The sequence below is a fragment of the Daldinia childiae genome (assembly GCF_008694065.1).
Source record: "Daldinia childiae strain JS-1345 chromosome Unknown Scaffold2, whole genome shotgun sequence".
Taxonomy (NCBI): domain Eukaryota; kingdom Fungi; phylum Ascomycota; class Sordariomycetes; order Xylariales; family Hypoxylaceae; genus Daldinia; species Daldinia childiae.
In genome coordinates, this window is record NW_022984643.1 from 1,883,324 (window position 1) to 1,902,210 (window position 18,887).

The 18,887-nt window shown below is 46.6% G+C and overlaps 7 protein-coding genes across 7 annotated transcripts; 2 read left to right on the plus strand and 5 right to left on the minus strand.

The window, feature by feature from the left end:
• Nucleotides 1-438: 438 nt before the first annotated feature.
• Nucleotides 439-1,517, plus strand: GL218_01428 (uncharacterized protein; the record flags this gene model as incomplete). The annotated part of the gene is made up of 3 exons (XM_033577897.1): nucleotides 439-720; nucleotides 776-934; nucleotides 1,020-1,517. 3 exons carry the CDS (start codon nucleotides 439-441, stop codon nucleotides 1,515-1,517), a joined length of 939 nt encoding a protein of 312 aa, XP_033437847.1.
• Nucleotides 1,518-1,946: 429 nt separating this feature from the next.
• GL218_01429 (uncharacterized protein) lies at nucleotides 1,947-5,624 on the minus strand (the record flags this gene model as incomplete). The annotated part of the gene is made up of 3 exons (XM_033577898.1): nucleotides 1,947-1,954; nucleotides 2,045-2,262; nucleotides 4,573-5,624. 3 exons carry the CDS (start codon nucleotides 5,622-5,624, stop codon nucleotides 1,947-1,949), a joined length of 1,278 nt encoding a protein of 425 aa, XP_033437846.1.
• Nucleotides 5,625-6,690: 1,066 nt separating this feature from the next.
• On the minus strand, nucleotides 6,691-7,923 carry GL218_01430 (3-methylitaconate isomerase; the record flags this gene model as incomplete). The annotated part of the gene is made up of 1 exon (XM_033577899.1): nucleotides 6,691-7,923. One exon carries the CDS (start codon nucleotides 7,921-7,923, stop codon nucleotides 6,691-6,693), a length of 1,233 nt encoding a protein of 410 aa, XP_033438878.1.
• A 354-nt stretch (nucleotides 7,924-8,277) lies between these two features.
• GL218_01431 (Tetratricopeptide repeat protein 1) lies at nucleotides 8,278-12,017 on the minus strand (the record flags this gene model as incomplete). Its single annotated transcript, XM_033577900.1, has 2 exons — nucleotides 8,278-9,351; nucleotides 9,402-12,017. 2 exons carry the CDS (start codon nucleotides 12,015-12,017, stop codon nucleotides 8,278-8,280), a joined length of 3,690 nt encoding a protein of 1,229 aa, XP_033438879.1.
• Nucleotides 12,018-13,250: 1,233 nt separating this feature from the next.
• Nucleotides 13,251-14,445, minus strand: GL218_01432 (uncharacterized protein; the record flags this gene model as incomplete). The annotated part of the gene is made up of 2 exons (XM_033577901.1): nucleotides 13,251-13,378; nucleotides 13,446-14,445. The coding sequence occupies 2 exons, from the start codon at nucleotides 14,443-14,445 to the stop codon at nucleotides 13,251-13,253; spliced, it is 1,128 nt and encodes a 375-aa protein (XP_033438876.1).
• A 502-nt stretch (nucleotides 14,446-14,947) lies between these two features.
• On the minus strand, nucleotides 14,948-15,517 carry GL218_01433 (uncharacterized protein; the record flags this gene model as incomplete). Its single annotated transcript, XM_033577902.1, has 1 exon — nucleotides 14,948-15,517. The coding sequence occupies one exon, from the start codon at nucleotides 15,515-15,517 to the stop codon at nucleotides 14,948-14,950; it is 570 nt and encodes a 189-aa protein (XP_033438877.1).
• Nucleotides 15,518-17,408: 1,891 nt separating this feature from the next.
• Nucleotides 17,409-18,580, plus strand: GL218_01434 (Zinc-type alcohol dehydrogenase-like protein C16A3.02c; the record flags this gene model as incomplete). Its single annotated transcript, XM_033577903.1, has 3 exons — nucleotides 17,409-18,023; nucleotides 18,109-18,468; nucleotides 18,521-18,580. The coding sequence occupies 3 exons, from the start codon at nucleotides 17,409-17,411 to the stop codon at nucleotides 18,578-18,580; spliced, it is 1,035 nt and encodes a 344-aa protein (XP_033438853.1).
• Between the last annotated feature and the right edge of the window lie 307 nt (nucleotides 18,581-18,887).

Genomic DNA, 18,887 nt, shown 5'->3' on the forward strand with positions numbered 1-18,887 from the left:
GACAAGCTATCACCACTGCTGTAGCAGATTAAGGGTTTAGAGGCTGAGTTTGCGCAGAGTATGAGTATTGATAGTTATGCAATGGTTTATGATGGTTAGACAGATGCTAGGCACATGGCTCCCGAGTTGAGTACAATGAAGTTTGTCTCAGACCCGAATGCATTCTTTACTCCCTTCTTGCGGGGAAAGATGACGAAAGAGGCTTGGTAAGAGCTATCTAAACTACGAGCTGGAAGTGAGCTATATGCTTAATGAGGTGGTTTCATCTCTTCTGGACCTCGAACGACAGGCAACTCCAACTTCCAGAGATTTCTTGTCAGTTACATATTCGTAGCTAAGCCTTGCTCACTTCTAGGAGCAGTTCATGAGTCGCGTACCACTTACTGGCTCTACCACCAACAGTTTTTCCTTTGTACTAAACTTCCACACAGCCGGAAAATGATGATGTCAGTATCTACTGCTCAACCGTCCTTGGTTACTTCTACTCTTCTCGCTGTCGCTATTATTTTCCCGGTTCTGGGTACCCTCGCCGTCGGATTGCGATTTTATACCAAAATTACCAAGACACAGAAGCTGACTAGTGATGATTGGGTTTGTGCGTTGGCCCAGCTTGCCGCATGGGGGATCTCGATCGACATTTTCGTGGCAGCAGGACTAGCAGGCATCGACTACACGTACCCATCACTGGATCCTCTTTCTGCTGCCGCCATTTTCCTTCGCGTAAGTCCTCAGTCATATGAACAGCAATTCTTATAGCGACTAATAGTGATATCAGACTCTGTGGATTGAGGGGTTTCCCCTTATATTCAGTCTTACCTTTGTGAAGATTGCCATTCTCCTCTTCTATACACGCATCTTCACTACCACCAGGTTCAAACTGGCCGTACACATTTACGTTGGCATTTTGACAGCGTGGTGTATTGCTATAACCATAGTTCGTCCTCTCCTACCGCCGTTCGGGCTTCTACATCCGCATCGATCAAAATACCTAGGTACCTACTTACGGATTTCATGTGTAGTGCCAGCTCCTTGCGGCCAACCCCATCCAAAATGTTTGGAATCCGCTGGCCACCACCCCCCTGCGGTTTGACTATAACGGGTTTTCACTAGCCTTCGCGGGCATGAGTATTGTCTTCGACGTCGTCGTACTTTGCTTCCCCATTCCCGTCATTCACAAATTGCAGATGAACTGGACGCGCAAGCTACAGCTCCTTGCTATTTTCTGGCTCGGCATATTTTGCTGTGTCTCGTCTGCTGTGCGATTCTACTATCTCCACTCCGAGCTCAGGCAGACAGTCGCCGACACCAGCGCGAACCGTTACTTAAATATGTCAACCGCCTTTATCTGGGGCACTATTGAGCCTAACACTAGCATCATAGCCGCATGCTTCCCATGCTACGCTCCACTCTTTGCAAAAAATCGTGGGCTCTCGACGCTGTTGGCGAATTTCGGATCCTTGTTCAGGAGCAGTCGCGACAGTAGAGCAAAGGCAACGAAGAGCTGTTGTCTGCTGTAATCCGACGACAGTTATCAACTCCAGAAACCAAATTCCAACGTGCTCAGGCTATGGGATCGTTTTGAAGGGACTCAGCTGTCTTACAATGTTGATGTCAAGCGAGCGGACAGCTCCCAGGCTAGCGAAAATCCGCTCAGAGATATCCATTCTTCCCTGATCGAGGCTACACGGGACTTCATGGGAACAGAAAATAGGAATCCAGGTTACTGAGTCTCATTAGGGGCCGGGGGTTTGGGCACGAGCTGCTACACAGGGGGTAGTTGCACTAGGGGGCTAGTAGGTACGGTTCAGCAGAGCAAGGGAGTAGTAGAGGTAGGGATGTTCCCAAATAGAGCGTTGATATAAATTCATGGTCTTCCACGTATTGGGTATGGTTTGGGCTCAGGCACTTTCGCCGGAATTCCTTTTTAGAATATCTCTGCTATCAAATTACTGTTCTAATGATAATCGTTAATTGAAGCATCTCTATACCCACCTTTGCCTCTACTTGCTTGTAAATTTACTACAAGGTCTCGGATAGCGTGTACCTATTTTTTCTCCAGTCCGGCTGCCCATGAAGAAAGCCACCTGCATGTTCCACATAGTGAAGGCCAAATCGGCATATGTACACTTGTCGCCTACGAGCCACGCCGACCTGGCTAGAACACCGTCGAGAACGCCAGCCACGCGCTTGACCTCGTTACCGTAGCGAACTTTGGCCGACTCTGGGGACTCGCCGTACGCTCCTTCGTGGAAGAGGTTGAACCTGCGCCGGATCAACTACGATTAGCAATGGATTTTGTTGAAGATGCTTAGGCGCTGAGCCCAAGCCCTTTGCCCCATAGCTCAAAACACTTACCAGGCGGCTTGACCAAAATAGGGACCTTGGCCAGAGGCTTGAAAGAATGACCACTACTGCGTCAAGTGCTTCTCAGGAAAGGTGCTGTACGAGACCTTATTGTCCTCATCGTAAGTGTCGATCAAGTACTAGTAGTTGGGAGGGTCAGCTTAATGAGACACGGAAAAGCGTGGGGGTGTTAAGTTATGGGGCTTACCTAAACGATCGCGCCAGACTCCCAGAGCGTAATATCATGGTTGGGATCCTCAATAGCCGGAACGCGGCCGTTTTGGTTGACATCAGTGTAGGGTTTCTGCTTGAGGCCGTCAAGTTCAACCTACGATGTCTCGTAAGGTAGGTTGAGCTCCTCGAGGATAATAAGAACCTTGGAAGGGTTAGGAACGTAGTCTGTAAAGTTGACAGTGTCAGTAACGTCCAAGTAAAGAGCATGTCATACTTACTCCTCCAGTAGAGTTTGATTGGCTTAAGACTCATTGTTACAAGTGCCTCTAACTAGCTTGTGAGAGTTGCCGTGGTAGTAAGTAAGGAAAAAGTGATGAAGACTTCGGCAGAACTTAGCAAATAACTAGGCAGTGAATAGCGAAATAAGATCAACACTATTGAAGGGGTCTTGGTGTCAACAAAACCCAGGGCCGAGCACAATGCTAGGGGTGACAGCTAAATCCTAGGAAACTCAAGACTCGGGGAGTCGAGAGATCCCTATCCGCTTGTACGCGTCCAATGTGAAGTAAGAGTGAAGCATAAAGTACCAATACATACCTCTGGATTCCGGTTTTGATCATAGATATATTAATCAAGGGCCGGGGATAGATCTTTAACGAATTATGTCTTGGTAAAAAGACGCCTGGGTGAATTGGAAGAATTTACACTGGGTATTAGCACTAACATATCAGTATATCGAGGATATTTATTTAAATTCGGTACTAGACATTGTAATAGCTCGAAGGATTCAATACTTATCTTGTCTATATATTTCTAACCTACGTGCTAAAGAACAGCTACATGGAGCCTCAATCAGTATGGTAAACACACCTTTTCCGTTGGGCACTATCAATGGTGCCCTCCCTCTGTTCTTCTCTGAGGGATTGACTACCTGTCTATACTTTCTGATCGAAATTTTCATTCATATCAGTGTTATTGAAAGTGTAACCCTTTCGTCTACTGTCGGACGTCTCGTAGTAGATGTTTGAACTGTTGAATATAAGTCCAGGGCATGGGGAAATTTTAGCCACCGTACCATCCTTAGACCTGGTCTCGTGTACCATAGGAAGTACTTAGGATTGCATAATTGCCTGATCTATATATCTGATTTATTTAAAGGTCTTTTTGTGTATAGTAGATCGCTCTTTATTTTAATTTTATCCGATACACCATTGTATCTTTTATTTTTGGCTCCATATAACCGGTATCCCCTGACGTTATATAAATATAAAATATATAATAAAAATAGAACCCAAATAGCAGGTAGACTATATAAAAACTAATATTCATATACATATGCCCCTATACACAAGTACCCAAGATATTAAGAAACCGAAAGCTTCAACTCGATTTCAGCGAATCTCGCATTCTGTCGTAACGCTATGCTTGTCGAAAATCTTCCACGCATCCTTATACGTCTTAGATGTGTCGGGCATATTCCATATACTCCTATTTATTTCGGTTGTATATTCCACAACACCTGCCCTAGAAAAGATATCCTTGTCCTCTTCTTCGCGGCGAAGGATTAGATAGTATCGGGTCATATAATCCCCAGAGAAGACTGTGAAATCGGCAAACATCCAAAGTAAGTACACCTTCTGTTGCCGCGGGATACATTGGTATCCATCATCGTCGTGATCCATATGAACCTTCTCAAGGTAGCTTCCCTTTATATAAGCAGCATTTTTTGAATTCATTAGGCTTGCCCAATTTCCGGCATGTCGAATAGAAATGCTGCATTTCGTATCGCTATACCACTCTACCATACCAGGCATTAGTTCACCTCGCAGTTTCAGAGAGCTTTTTGTTAGGAAGCCTAGGGAACTATGTCCGTCATAATCGCATGAGGCTTCGGATACTGCCGCGACGACTACCCTTTTAACCCACAATTTAAGCCGGGGAAAGTCAACGCTACTCTGTAGAGATGCCCACGACCAAGTTGGTATAGGATGGGGTCTCTTTATAGCATCTTTCCGACTAAGTTTATTTCCTTTAGAAGGTAAATCGGAGCACCACCAGAGCAGATCTTCGATCAATGACCCTAACCACAGGCCTGCAAGGTAGGTTTCGCGAGGGCGGAGCTTTTGGAATTGACTCGTCATAGTTCCAAGAGCCATCAATTTATCCTCCGGTTTAGTCACTAATAAACCGCTATATCCCTTCACGATGTCGTCTCTCCACTCCGTAGCAATCTGTCGCCATGCATCGTCATGCTTTATAGTTGACTCTTGGATTCCCCGAATATCGTTTTCGAGCATGTAGAGATGTCCCCAAAGTATAGAGCAAGGCTTCTGAGTTTGTAAATCATCATATTTTAATGCACCACACTCGCAAGTGCTGTGGGTAAAGCATTGGAATATAATCTCACTTTCCGTAAAGTAAAGCACCCTTGGGCTAATCATGCGCTCTTGATATGCCCAGGCTCTAGATAGTAGAGGTGACCGTTCTTTTATTTTTTCGTATGTGTCTGGATAAATATCAAATTGTAGATGATGGGGGAGTCGTGTGTAAACAGGCCAACGATGATCACCAAGTGACAATTCTACCACCTTGGTTAATTCATTCTCCATCGAAGTTGAACGAAGTCCAGATTTACTTGAGCTTCCATGTAAGGCAGCCAATGTCACATGAGAATATTTGTATACATTCTGCATTAGTCTTGCCTGCTGGTGCCAGTCCCTCTTATCGCGCTGGATTATACAGACACTGTCGATCCATAAGTATTTGATGTCGAGACTGCGGGTAAACTTGACTGCGTCCTTAAAGGTTGCTGGCAGTTTCGACCATGGGATTCTTCGCATGTTCTCTTCCAAGCTGTCGGCCGTGGTCATACAGTCTGGGTCGTATCCACCCCAACAGTAGCTCAGCGCAACATATGCTGATCCTGGGGAAATAGAAGTATTATCCTCGAGCACTACATCTTCCCCTAGTTTCCCAATACTGACGTTAATTAGACGTGAGGGAGTAAATGAGACGTCTTCGCTGATTTGACATCCCTCATGCGAATTTAAGCAATCCGAAATTTGGTTCTGGGCCCATTTAGACGAGGCATCGAAAAGCTGGTCCATATAAGTCCATGTGGCTGGGAGGATATTGTACGGGTTAATATATTTCGCGAACCGTGTCTTGTTGATATTTGCAGACGTAACGTAATTTAGCTGTGTCTGTGCTTTGGTCTTTATACCCTCACTTGAATAGACTCCATCTAGATAGATGGGACTCTGATAGAGCTTATCTTGGCTGTACCAACCTAGCGCGAGGTGGTTTAGTTGTATTATAGGAACTGACTGGCTCCCAGATTTGTCCCAGGTGATTGTAGTTTCTTGGAACGCTCCGCTAGGTATCAGCGTTCTCGCTAGATCTTTAAAATCCATTGTGCCGTATTGATTCGGGGTTAGTGATATGATAACCTGGTAGTTACCGTCTAGCCAACCAATGCAGCGACAGAGAGGATGCGAATGTTATACACTAATATATACTGAATAATGTAGCATGTATATAGTGTGCCTTATGTCACAATTTATGGCTACATCAACATAAAATTGCTGGCTTCTATAGCTTCTAAACTATTTACAAATGATTAGCCTCATAGATAACACAAACTGATGGGCCTGTGAGAAGATATGCCTTACCTCTCATCGTCACAACTCCATACGTGGCAGGCTTGGCTAAATTATGCCGCCCTCACCCCATTTCTGTAGCTTTCCCCCCTATCCACTATCTACTCAGCCACCGGATACAACGAAGATGCTGTTTATACTAAGTCGTACTAAGGTCTGGGGGTAGTGTTAGAGCTTTATAAATATTTGCATAGTTGTGCAATAATACATGGGTAAGGTAGTAATTGTAGGTCAGGGGCAGTGGTTTATTGGCAGTAGGATAACGATCACATCAACTAAATTTCTTAGGGTGACAGACTCTGACCATCACGTCTTCGTAACACAAGGCTGTACCAGAAATTAACAATGCACCTTTCAAATAAATAAGCCCCGTATATTTGTGACGTTAGGAATAGGGGGATAGCATTTCTTACCTCGTTTCGATCTGCAGTATCCAGAAGGTGTAACCCCGTCATATTTTGGTACGAGCCGTGATGCTCCGTGGGGGCTGTCACACTGCAGTAAATTTGCAGTCTTAATAATAAACCTGTCCCTTCATAAGAACTCTCGCAGTACGAAGCAAATCCGCCGAGATGATCCGGCCATTCTCTGTCGTTGTCCCGATCTCGACCGTTCCACTAGGATGCCCAATAACAACCGGCCCAAGGTTACTTTTCTTTCCTTTTGTCCTACGGACCTGTGCGGGCAGAGTCCCAGGCATATTCGCAGCAGCTCCTAAACATAAAGCCAGCGTTAAGGGTACAGCCTTATGCGCCTGACCCATCGACAATGCTAAACATCTGATATCGACATCCGCCGAGCCTAAGTCCGAGAAGAGGAGGATGATCTTAGGCACGCTTTCTGTTTTTGGATCTAGTCCCATCTTTGCTGCGCCGGCTTGTCTGATGGCCTCTAACCTAGCTTTGAGTATCGGGTCAGACTCAACTACTTGAGGGGTGAAAGTATCCGGGTTGGCATCTTTAATTCCTAGATCATCTATTCGGACGAACACTCCCGGATTCGATACATCAACCAACGAAGCCTCAATAGCACTTCCATCCGGCAGTGTCAATGTATCAACCACATTCCCCGTCGGCAATGCCTTCCCCGTCTTCGCCCCAGAAGGATCTAGGAAACTTAGGGTAATTCTAGACTGCGTCCCCGGAACACCGTCCATCTCATAATCGCCCTCGGGGTAGTATAACGGCGGATCCCCAGCAACTCTAAATCGCGAATGTATGATCTTGGAAGTATTCGTATTAAACACTCTGACCATCGCCTCCATACACCCTCCCTCCCCCTCCATAACTTTCTCCCCCCGCTCCCCAACCAACCCCTCATCCCAAGCCACCGGCCCAACCGCCGACGACATATTGCCACAATTACCCGCAAGATCCAGCTTCCCATCCCCAATCCCAACCTGCACAAACGTAAACTCCACATCGGCATCGGGCCGCGTCGACGGCGCTAAAACGCATATCTTCGACGTCGACGATATGCCCCCGCCCATCCCATTTAACTGTCTACCGTACGGATCCGGTGCGCCCATAGCCGCGGGGAGGACCGTGTGCCATTGATCCTGCAACGGAAGATGTTGACGCTGGACGATTAGGCCGTTAGATGTCCCGCCTCGGACGAACAGGGCCGGAAAACTACGGCTAGGACTCATTGTGGTGGTGGATACGTATTTTATCCCGTTGAGGCTCTTGGTATGAGTTGAGCAAACTGTCCGGCGAAGCGCCTGGTTTGTATAAGCTAGGCGTCTCATTTTCTTTAAGAAGATATAAGTGTTGGACTTGAAATATTATGTAGTTGAACGAGCTTCATAGAACGAGACACCATCCGGATATTGGTTCGGCATATCAAAATCGTAGTACCGGGGTGTTTATTGACCTTAGTAGCATAAATTCGATTACATATTCACACCTTAATATTAAATAGCATTCTTACAATAGTACTTCGTTTCTTGACGTCATTATCTATAAGCGATCTGTTGGTAAGTATTTATATTTCATTATCATCCTATATCATAGGAAGTATCTCAAGTGCCTAAACGGTCAAGGCCTACTGGAAACCCCTGTGGTAACAATATGCCCCTTTTATAGTATACAAACAGACTGCCCTAATCTTCTTCATCCTCATCCGCAATGTCTGCCATGCTGGTATCTGCGGCGCCTGTCACTGGTTCAATATCGGAGTCTCCGTTAGCCACAACATTTGCAGCACCGCTACCTTCACCTTCGTCCTCATCTTCGTCGCTATCATCAAGGACCCTACCACGCCGAGCGCGCTTGGCTGGTGCACGGCTGGTTGCCTCTTCCTCTTCTTCCTCTTCATCATCGTTCTGTCCAGCGGTGTTGTCTACCTCCATTCGATCCTCGTCACCACCAGCTCTCGACGCGTCATCGGCGTCTGAGGGAGCCGAAGTATGTCTCTCAAGGGCTCGCTCGGCACGCTCAAGGGCCTCCTCCTCATCATCCGAACTATCAACCACGATTTCTGCCGACTTGTACTTGTTGGACTCTTTCTTGGACGCAAGCTTGCGCTTCTTCTTTGGTTGACGTTCTTCCTCTGACTCGTTATCCTCCCCGTCGCTGTCAACCTTCTTCTTCCGCAAGCGACCCTTTGACTTAACCTCGCCGCTCGACTTGGGCCTGGTCTTCCGCTTTCTTTTGACTTTCTGACCTGTTTCGCTATCTGTGGTCATTTCGGCTTGTTGGGCAGCCATTTCCTCCTCGGCTCGCTGCTCGGCTAACGCTCTGTCGCGGGCTATAATTTCCTCACGTTCCTTGCGGATCTTCTCTCGTCGTTCTTCCTCTAGCGCAAGCACCTTCTGTCGTTCTTCTTCTCGCCGCTTCAACTCAGCCTGTCGCTGTTCTAGAGCGGCTGCGAGTTTCTCCTTGTTCTTCTCTTCGTATTCCTTCTGGCCCTCGATTTGGCGGCCAAGCTGTTTGCGCTGTGTGTTTCGAGCCATGTTTGCTCGCTGCTCAAGGTCAGCCTTGGGATACGGGGGTTGTGTATGAGTAGCAATCTCGTCAAGGGCGACAATAGCTGCTTCAAGACCTTCGGAGGCTTCCTCTAGTTCAGCGAGCGTACGTTGCGTCTCAGGCACATTCATAATATGCTGGACTTGCTGAATTTGAACAAATGCTACGTTGAACTTGAAGTGGACTTGATCCGGTGAAACTTCGAGAGCCTGGAACCTGTTAGCTTTATACATCATGAGCCTTGTTTAATCGATCTTACCTTCTTCGCGTATTGTAGAGCGGACTTGTACGCATCAAGACTTCGCTCATGCCTACCCCTGTTCAACCACGCTCGACCGAGGCACGCTAAGATACCTGGATCGTTCGCCTTACCCTCTTTCGAGAGCGCCATCTCGTAGCTCTCGATCGCTTTCGAGTACTGTCGCAACTCTGCGTATATATGTCCGATGTTGATATAAACATTTGGATCTTTGACGGTCTCGCGGACCTTCAAGAATATCGGGAGCGCGTTTTTATAGTCTTTCTTGTCCTCGACGAGTGCGATAGCAATACCTTGAGCAGCATGAGCATTCTTTGGATCTAACTGCAGTGCCTTGTCGAAGAACTCGACAGCACGGGTGTAGGTAGCAGATCGCTTTTGCTTCTCTTGTTCAGTTTCTCGGCGCATCTCACGAGCAGCCATCATGTACAGATTACCCATACCGACTAAAGCGTATCGATCATGCTTGTCGTGGTACTGAAGGGTATGCTTGTAATGTCGTAGCTCGGGGTCCTCATTGACGTTACCCGACTTCTTCCGAGAACTCACGCGACCGAGGTACCAGCCGTACAAAGCACGGACTTCTAGGTCAGAGGAATTGTCTTGTTGCAGTTGCGCGACGGCATCAGGTCCTTCCTTATTAGGGTTCCTGCGCAGTTTAATATAAGCCAGCCGGGCTTTAGCATCTATGTAGTCATTATGACGAGCTACTAGCTTCTCGTAGACCTCAACGGCTTGATCTGTGAGGCCCTGTGACTCGTAACTTCTACCTAAGTTGAAACTTATGGTAGTAACTAAGGCATCTGTATCTATATCTTCACCTTTCTCCCCAATTCGCATGCAGGAGCTCAGAGCAGCTTCGAACATCTGGCTGGCCAGATCATGCTTCTCAGCCTGAGAATAGAAACAACCGATGTTGTTAAGTAGCTGCGGGGGAAGGTTCTTGCGTAACGCATTGCGTAAAGCAGACTCATCTTCAATACCGACTGGATGCTCCGAAGCAGGGACTTGCTCTAACTCGAGCTGTTCAACCTGTAAGAGGCATTCGAGGGCCTTGTCTGGATGATCGCTCTCGTAGAGGCGCGCAAGGTTTAGTAGAATTGCAGAATCTGGGGATAAGTTTTTCTTGGGGTCTTTCCACGCCGTGCGAACATGCTCTAAATATTCTATAGCTTTTCGCATCTCCGCAGACTTATCTTCTTTAGCCGCAGCATATTGATTAGCAAATACTTCCTCGGCGTACAGAGTGCCCAAGAGGATCATAGCTTCGTAGTTTCGCTCATTCTTGTTTGCTGATTGGATGATCTTCTCTAGACGGAGTTTAGCTTCTCCTAAGTCATTATTCAAGACTGAAAGCTGGGCGACGCCGAATTTTGCTGGTAGATAACCTCTTTCAAGGCCACCTCTGGCTTCATCCGCACGGCGGTAATAATCTGCTGCGGTTTCAACGTTACCGCTAAAATGCTCTTTTCGGGCAAGGAGATACCAGCCGTCACTTGCAATTGCGTTCACATCAGTGTACTGGATGGCTTTGTTGGCCAGTGAATCAACGTGAGCAAGGTTTTTGCTAGACAAGAAATAGCTGGCGAAGGTGGCGCATGTTAGGGGCTGGTTTTTATCGACCTTGAACGACTTTTGTGTATACTCCGTCATAGCCTTCTTATAAAGTCGAATAAACTCGGGACTATTCGTAGGAACTCGACTGCTAGCGTCGAGATAGTATAGACCCAAGAGAATGTTGGCCGTTTTCGATTCTGGATTTATCTCTAGACATCTCTCCCAGGCCTGTTTGGCATCTTCCTTGTGTCTAAGTTGCCAAAAGCAACATCCTATTCCGATTCGAGGATCCGGGTCCACTAAGTCAGGCATTTTCCTCAGAACATTCTGGTATGCTTCTAGCGATTCCTTGTAGTTCCCAAGACCAAATAATGCCCTTGCTCTCCCAAGTAGAGCCAACATATTCTTTCCTTGAGACACCTTACTTGCCTGATCGAAGGCTTTTAGGGCGCTCTTCAGCAGATCGGCCTTGTCTTGTTCAATATGACCAGCTCCAGGGGCCTTGGAGGGTGCCTGTAGTGAGGCTTTCAATAGCTGAAGAACGCCACGGGCTAGGAAGAGCGGCGGGAATGCTGGGTTTATACGCGAAGCATCGTTGAGGGAGGAAGTGGCTAATTGAAGATAGTAATCTTTGGTCTTAGCTTCGGATAAGAGCGCGCCCTCAGGTGCAACACGTGGTGCTTCGCGACTTTTCCAAAGATACATCCAGCATAAGCAGGTGATAATGCTAAGCTTCTCTTTAGGGTTATTATCTTGCATAGCGTTACCGCCTCGGTTAAGCATTTCGATAGCATGATCGATCTTCTTCTGCTTCGCGTATGCGAGGGAAACGGTCATCCAATACGTTCGTGCAGCACGCTCGTTCTCAAATAATGTGCAGAGTTCGGTGGGATCATCAACTAGATCCTCCAGGTCGATCTCAACAGCTTCATCTTCTTGGTCGCCCTGAACTGGAATATCGATCGCGCTAGGAATGTCGGAAAATCGCTTGCTAATTGGTATAGGAACCATGTCGCCATTTGAGCCACCGTTGGCATGGTCGTTTCGCGTGGCCGACATGATGAATGAAGAATTAGAGATGCCGATGAATATACAATTGCGACCGTGTTGATGAAAAAAGAAGAGTGAGAAATAGGTAGAAATAGATAGATTCTAAGGGTACAAGTAAGGTAGTTGGAGACGTTTGAAAATCGTCCCCAACTCAAGGCATCATTCTTAGAAATAGAATTGCAAGCAGGAAAAGTCTTTTGGAGTATCCTGCATACAATCGAATGTCATGCCAATTAGGACTGATTTATTCAAAAGATGGTGCTCCTGGGAAGATGCAAGGCTTATTTGATGAGGCTGAGGAAGAGCAGATGTCTGTACCTCCCCTGCAATTACCACCTTAAATTAACTAGCGTGACATACTTACCGCATCTCATTGGTCCATGCTAGCTCAAGCACGAGCCGCTTGTGGCGTAACGATATGAGTGCAAGGTCTTTGTGGCGTCAGTGCATCCATCCATCCATGTATTACAGGGGTGTTCGCGTACCGCACCTTGCAGCACGCGTTGTTGGAGACTGGATGAATCAAACTGCCATAACCATTATGTAATCAATTTCAACTAATCAAATTCTTCCATAATTCACATTCACTCCCCTAATAACAATCACCTAAGTATCATTCTCAAACCTCTTCCGCAATACCCATATATTCCATTACCCTCCATACACTCCATAGAACTCGTTGCATAGAAGCGAATCCAATCGTATGGTCAAAGGCCCAATCATTTGAGAAAGCCAAAAACTCGTTATGAGCCGCATGGAATCTCTTTTGCGTACTTAAACTCCGGTCCCTCCTTATCTGCTGCCACCTATCCCATTTATTGCCTTGAGCCTGTTTTTTTCCCTCTCGCAGTTGAGGCTGGGTGATATTCCACTCTTTCTGGAAGTCTATTAGTCGATGTCCTAATGGCGCCCAAGCTCCCCCGTGACCGTTCACCAAATCAATGCCATTGACAAGAGTCCTCAGTGCAATCTCAAATCCACACTTGTCCCGTCTAATAGCTTCATCGATCTCGTGCTTAGGAAAATGTCCTATTCTGTCGATATACCCAGTCTGCACCTGAGACCCAGGCTGACAAGTCCCTGAAGGTTGAGAGGTGCCTCCGGGTTGGCAATTGCATTCAGATTGGGAAGGTTGGGAAGGTTGGGAAGGGTTACTAGGTTGATGACTAACTCCAGGTTGAGAAGCACCGTCAGGCTGTAAAATAACACTTGGTTGGTCATTGCTTCCGGGTTGGGGCGTCGTTACAGGCTGATGATCTCCTCCGGGCTGAGAGTTGTCTCCTGGTTGGGGTGCATCGCCAGGTTCATAACCACCTCCAGGTTGAAGAGTGTTCCCAGGTTGGGGAGTATCTCCAGGTTGGGGTGTGTTACTGGGCTGCGAGATGGTTCCAGGTTGGGGAGTGCAGCCAGGCTGATCATTGCCTCCTGATGGAGGACGGACAGTACTAGGTTCAACAGGTCTCTCATCTTCAACCTGTTCTGGAACCACCTGAGACAAAAGGTCCTTCGCATACGCTGCTGCAGCTGCAGCTGCATAGTATTTCCAGTCGTCATTCGGATGGGTATCTGCGTAGTCGCATATACCACGAATAACAAGACAAGGAAAGTTATTCATCAGACCCGCTGCTTCCCTCTCGAAACACAACACCCCCTTTTGTTCAGAAAGCCTGTCTCTAATGACAGCGTCATTCATTTCTTGGTTTGCAGAAGCAATTAAACCATAATGGATAACCGAGTCTCCTAGGGCATCTGTCCGTTCAGTCCGTTGCACTAGGACGTTGGGACCATTGCCACAGGTATTCCAACATGTATCCTGTACATCATGGCCTTGGTGCACAACAGTTGACCTGTATAGCCTGTCGGTCAATGGATCAGGCTGTCGGTACCTGCGCTGAAGCCGTGGGTGAGCAGCAAGCATAGCCTGGACCTTTTCTCTGATTTGAGAGCCCCGGAGCTCATGCCTGGTCCTGATGGCTGTTACTGCTGTCCTCAGCGCTCTAGGAGGTCTGTTTAAGTACCCCGTGTAATGGAATTCCTGATCTTGAATCGTCCTTCCATAGTCATACTGGAAGACACCGCCATGTTCGCCTTGCTTGTCATCCTTAGAGCTGACCACGACATCGCCTAGTCTGATATCGTTCGTGGAGCTTGGTGCGCCACCACCGATACCAACTAGAACGCCAATACGAATGTTGCGGAAGGTATGTAGCATATCGTTGGCAACATCTGCCGCGGCCGCTATTCCGGGTTCTCCATCCGGTAAAACAGCTATGGCGACGTTGTTCCGCCCAATGCGACCGAGGATATAGCTGTTATGGTCACCCCGAGCTTGGTGAGTAAGATTGTCATGTTCCTCGTCTAGAAAAGCAGCTGCGGCCGTAGATTCGACCTTACTAGCGCTGATCCAGCCGATAGTGTAATCATTAGGGTTCGACATCGTTGGTATTGAACGTATTCAAGTAGTAAAAGGTCAAAAGTTCTTGGGGAATGAATACTAATAGAACAGTACTCGTGTTAATAGAATGGTAAAAACCTTGTAGGCAACTACAACGAGATTGACTAAGGAGAGACGGTTTAATATAGTCCAAATGTAGGTTTCTGAATGTCTACAATCTCTGTCGATTATCTGAATATCTAATGCTCGTTGAGGCTCAAAACATCTCTTCCGATCTTCTCTAAAACCCCCTCGGAAAAGGCGGCAAAGACATTTCGAATCCTAATGTGGTCGGTAACCATAAATTTGCAGCTACGACTATCACTCGTAGGAAAGTATTTATCGGGCATCAAAATAGTAGTCATTGTAGTGTCAGCTGGATGAGTCCAGCCATACATAATACTAAACTAAGAACCAATGCCAGTAACAATCACTAAAAGTCCAACCTTAATCATCCAAAAGCAGTCATATATTGTTAAAAGTTCCAGCTGAAAAAGTGCTGGCATCAACCAATAGGACCCCATTCGTCACGCAACCTCTGAACTAGGCTATCGATATGCCAGCCTGCCGCTTTAACACGACCCAGGCAAGCAACTATATCATTCTGTTGTGCTGGGTGTGTCATTCGTCTTGCCGCAAGCGCGAAAGCCGCTATCATACACGGGTCCCAACAATGTGTATGTTCTGGTTCACTATTCAATGCAATGCCGCACACACGTCGCGCGTGCCAGAGAGGTGACATCTGTGCCACGTCTAGCTCTGAACTCCTATACAATTCGGCAAGTGATATAGATTGTGGCCTGTTGCTAAGTAGCAAAAGCATAGCGGTGTGGTAGAGGGCATTCGACAAGATGCCAGCGCCGCCGGCATAGATGACAACGGGAAATGTGGCCTCGCGGCCCTCAACTTCCATCAGCTGCTCGAGCTCTGGAGGACGGTTCATCTGCCATTTCCGCAGTTCGTCTATAAGCTCTTTCCATTTCGCGACCCGAGATGCCCCTACCAAGGGTAAAACCACAGCTTCGAACGACGCTACATAATCTTCTGCTTCTGATATCGGAAGGCAGATATTCATCACATCGGTAAGGAGATCAAGACAGTGGAGAGAAGCATGTAAAACTCCATGGGATTGGCTATCGGTATCAATATACTTCTTTGTCAGACGAAGTAACTGGTGTACATATCCGGTGATCCTGTCAGGGGATGCCTGGTTTATGAGGTAATATGCAATTTCTTTACATGTTGATGATTCAATTAGCTAGTGGACAAATGAAGAGATGAAAGGGTCGACCTATTAAGAGGAAAGGGGGTGGATATCATACGCCAACAATCCCAGTGAGGTGTAACGTACCCAATCTCGCAAGTAAGCCTAATGAACTAGACCATATTCGCCTCTGAGTTGCATCGAGCAAACTAAGTTTATCGGGACGAAAATAGCTTCCACCTTTATAGAAGGTGGGCTGCCACGTCTCGGGAGCATCCTGGGCGAAAATGCGTGTTCGTATCAACACAAAACCGGCCATAAGTCGATATTCCAAAAGCCCAGTTTCTGCGGCGGCCGGATTTGAAAGGGCCCGAAGGTGAAGAACGCCGACACCACGGCGTTGTATAATCTCTACCGGACGACCTGAAGATACTGCCGAAACCTGGAGTATTCCGTCTAGCACGCAAGGTGAAACCATTGCCAGGCGGGTAAAAAGATGGCCAAATGTTTGAGCTTGGTCATATACGTCCAGCTACACGTTAACATGCGTTCGGAGTTTGCATAATCAGTTCCAGGTTAGAGTTTATTGAGGATAGAGACTTACCCAAGGGACAATATGATGGCTATAATATTTCAGAAGATCGACTTCATCGTGTGAAAGCGAACTACGTCCAGCTAGGGGCCATGTATTATCTAGATTCTGGGTATCTTCCCGTTGTAAATTATCGTTCTCATCTTGCTGAGCTTGTGAGTAAGCCATTAGGGATATAGGTCGCAATTCTGAGGCCTTTTCAATATCGACATCCTCTCTTCGGGGCTGTGTAGTTTGGTTTATCACCGTCAAAGCAGAAGGCGAATCAGAAGTACTTCTCTCGACGGAACAGTCCTTGTCGACGATAAACTAGGAACCATGATATTACGTCAACTAGTCTTTCTAATAGCAGTATTAAAATGATAATCAATAGATTATCAACTTACTTCCAAAGCAGGATATTCACGCGTCGCTACAGTTAACGACGGCCTCGGAGAAGTAGAACCTGGAAGCGTCCGAGAGTTCTTCTCTAGAAAAGACACGCGTGTAATATACTTGCACGAAACCCCTGAATCAGTGCAACGGCGGCACTGTGGTTTTTCTTCGTCGCCTATAATTTATTTAGCATATTCTATTTCTTTTATATTAAAACATCTCTTCTAACATTATCAATAATTGACTTACACTTGCGGTGTTGTGCGCGACATCGTTCACAGCCAGTTCGAGTACGCTTATGTCGACGCTTCGGATGCTCACGAAACTCATCATCTCTAGCCGCAATAACAGGTATATCCGACATTATAACAGCCTATCAGATAACATACAAGAACAATTTACTTGTATGAGTACGTCAGACTATTATATCAGAGCCGACCCGATCGAGGTTATAATGCCGCCGAGAAGTATGGTGTGTTCCCAAATAGGCATCTAGATCCGCCCATTCATAAGCTAGATGCGGATCCCGCTACCCCTTTTAACCATCGGATCGTAAGCGGTTATATTAACCGCATCAGCCGCATCAGATACCAAACTCGTAGAACCATTATATCACCACATTCGCACATGTTGACAAATGCGATACAGCGGCTCTATTCCAGTATGTTGTCGAATACCAGGCTTATTCGCCGATATAAAGACCTTCGTAGATGCTGTACTCCTAATCCTGAAATCATGCATACCAAAATTTATATCCCTTTGCCTAGGTAGTTTCTATCTTGCAGCTCTTATACGATGGTTAACATACCGAAGACCATGAAGGCATGGATCGTCACCCGGACCGGGAAACTTCCAGGTATCCTTGAGTTAAAGACTAACTGGCCGACTCCGACGCCACCCAAAACTGGAGAAATCATGATCAGAGTCTCGTACGCAGCACTCAATCCCGGCGAGATCAAAGTAATGGCCATGGCAGCTCCGTGTAGGGTGAATACCATCGCCGGTATGGACTTCGTCGGGGAAGTCATTCAAATTGGACCGACGACCCCTAAATCGCACTCGGATGTGCGCGTCGGCATGATTGTTGGTGGCACAGTGCCACTGATGAATATGTGGCGTGGTGCTGGTGCATTATCTGAGTATCTAGTACTTCCTGCGCATACAGTCGTTGAGAAGCCCAAGGGTCTCGACGAATCCGTCGCGGCTGGGCTCTTGGGAATTGCTGGACAAACGAACGCTGTGATAATGCGAGCCGCCAATTTGCACCAAGGCGACAAGGTTTTAATAAATGGCGCCAGTGGTGGTGTGGGTTGTATTTCAATCCAAGTACTCCGTGGAATGGGTGTACATGTCACAGCTATCTGCTCGGCGAAGAATGAGGCGTTCGTTCGAAGGCTGGGTGCTGAAGAGGTACGTTAATCATGACGATATATCAATCTTTAATACCCCATGAAATGGCACAAAATTAGCAAAATTCTCATAAGTTTCCTTATAGGTTATAGACTATAACGCTCACAAGTCCCTCCCCGACTACCTTACCTCCGTATGTGCGGAACCAGGAAACAGGCCTTTCGACGCTATCTTCAACAATATAAAAAATGAACCGCTATATACCCGTTCTCCTAAATATCTGAAACCTAATGGGAAATATCTGGACATCGAAGCAGGCCCTTTTGGATATTTCAAGCTCAGCAAGTGGTGGCCGGTCATACTCGGAGGAACGCCACGTACACACATAAATATTCTGAGCCGTCCAAGCAGCGATTCAGCTAAGGATGCTGCGGCATGGATTGAAAAGGGATGGATTAAAGAGATTCCTGTTGACTCCACCTTCGAAATGGACAACGCTCTGCAGGTAAATTCACTTGAATGTAAAACTAGCTTCTATTGCTAACAGCTCTTTTAAGGCTTACGAAAGGATGGTATCAAATAGGGCTACTGGGAAGATATTTGTGAAGGTAAAGTAGAGAATCGTAGCGCTGTTTGGTTTACTTATTCAGATTATTGTTATAAGGTATTGAGTTGAATGAACTTTGTATAATTGAAATAATGTTGATCAAGCACTTGGTGGCCCCTATTAAGACGAGGTGGACTCTGCTGAGTTCTAGTGAAAGGAGGAAGACCAACTTAGGAATTTACCCCCTTAAATCAAGCAATAATACGATGTAAATCTAAAACCCTGGTCGTTCAAAATAGAACTAGGCCCTTCCCTCTATACTTCGATTAGATAATATGACCACAAAAGGCTTTATCGTTTTATTATGTGTCCATTAA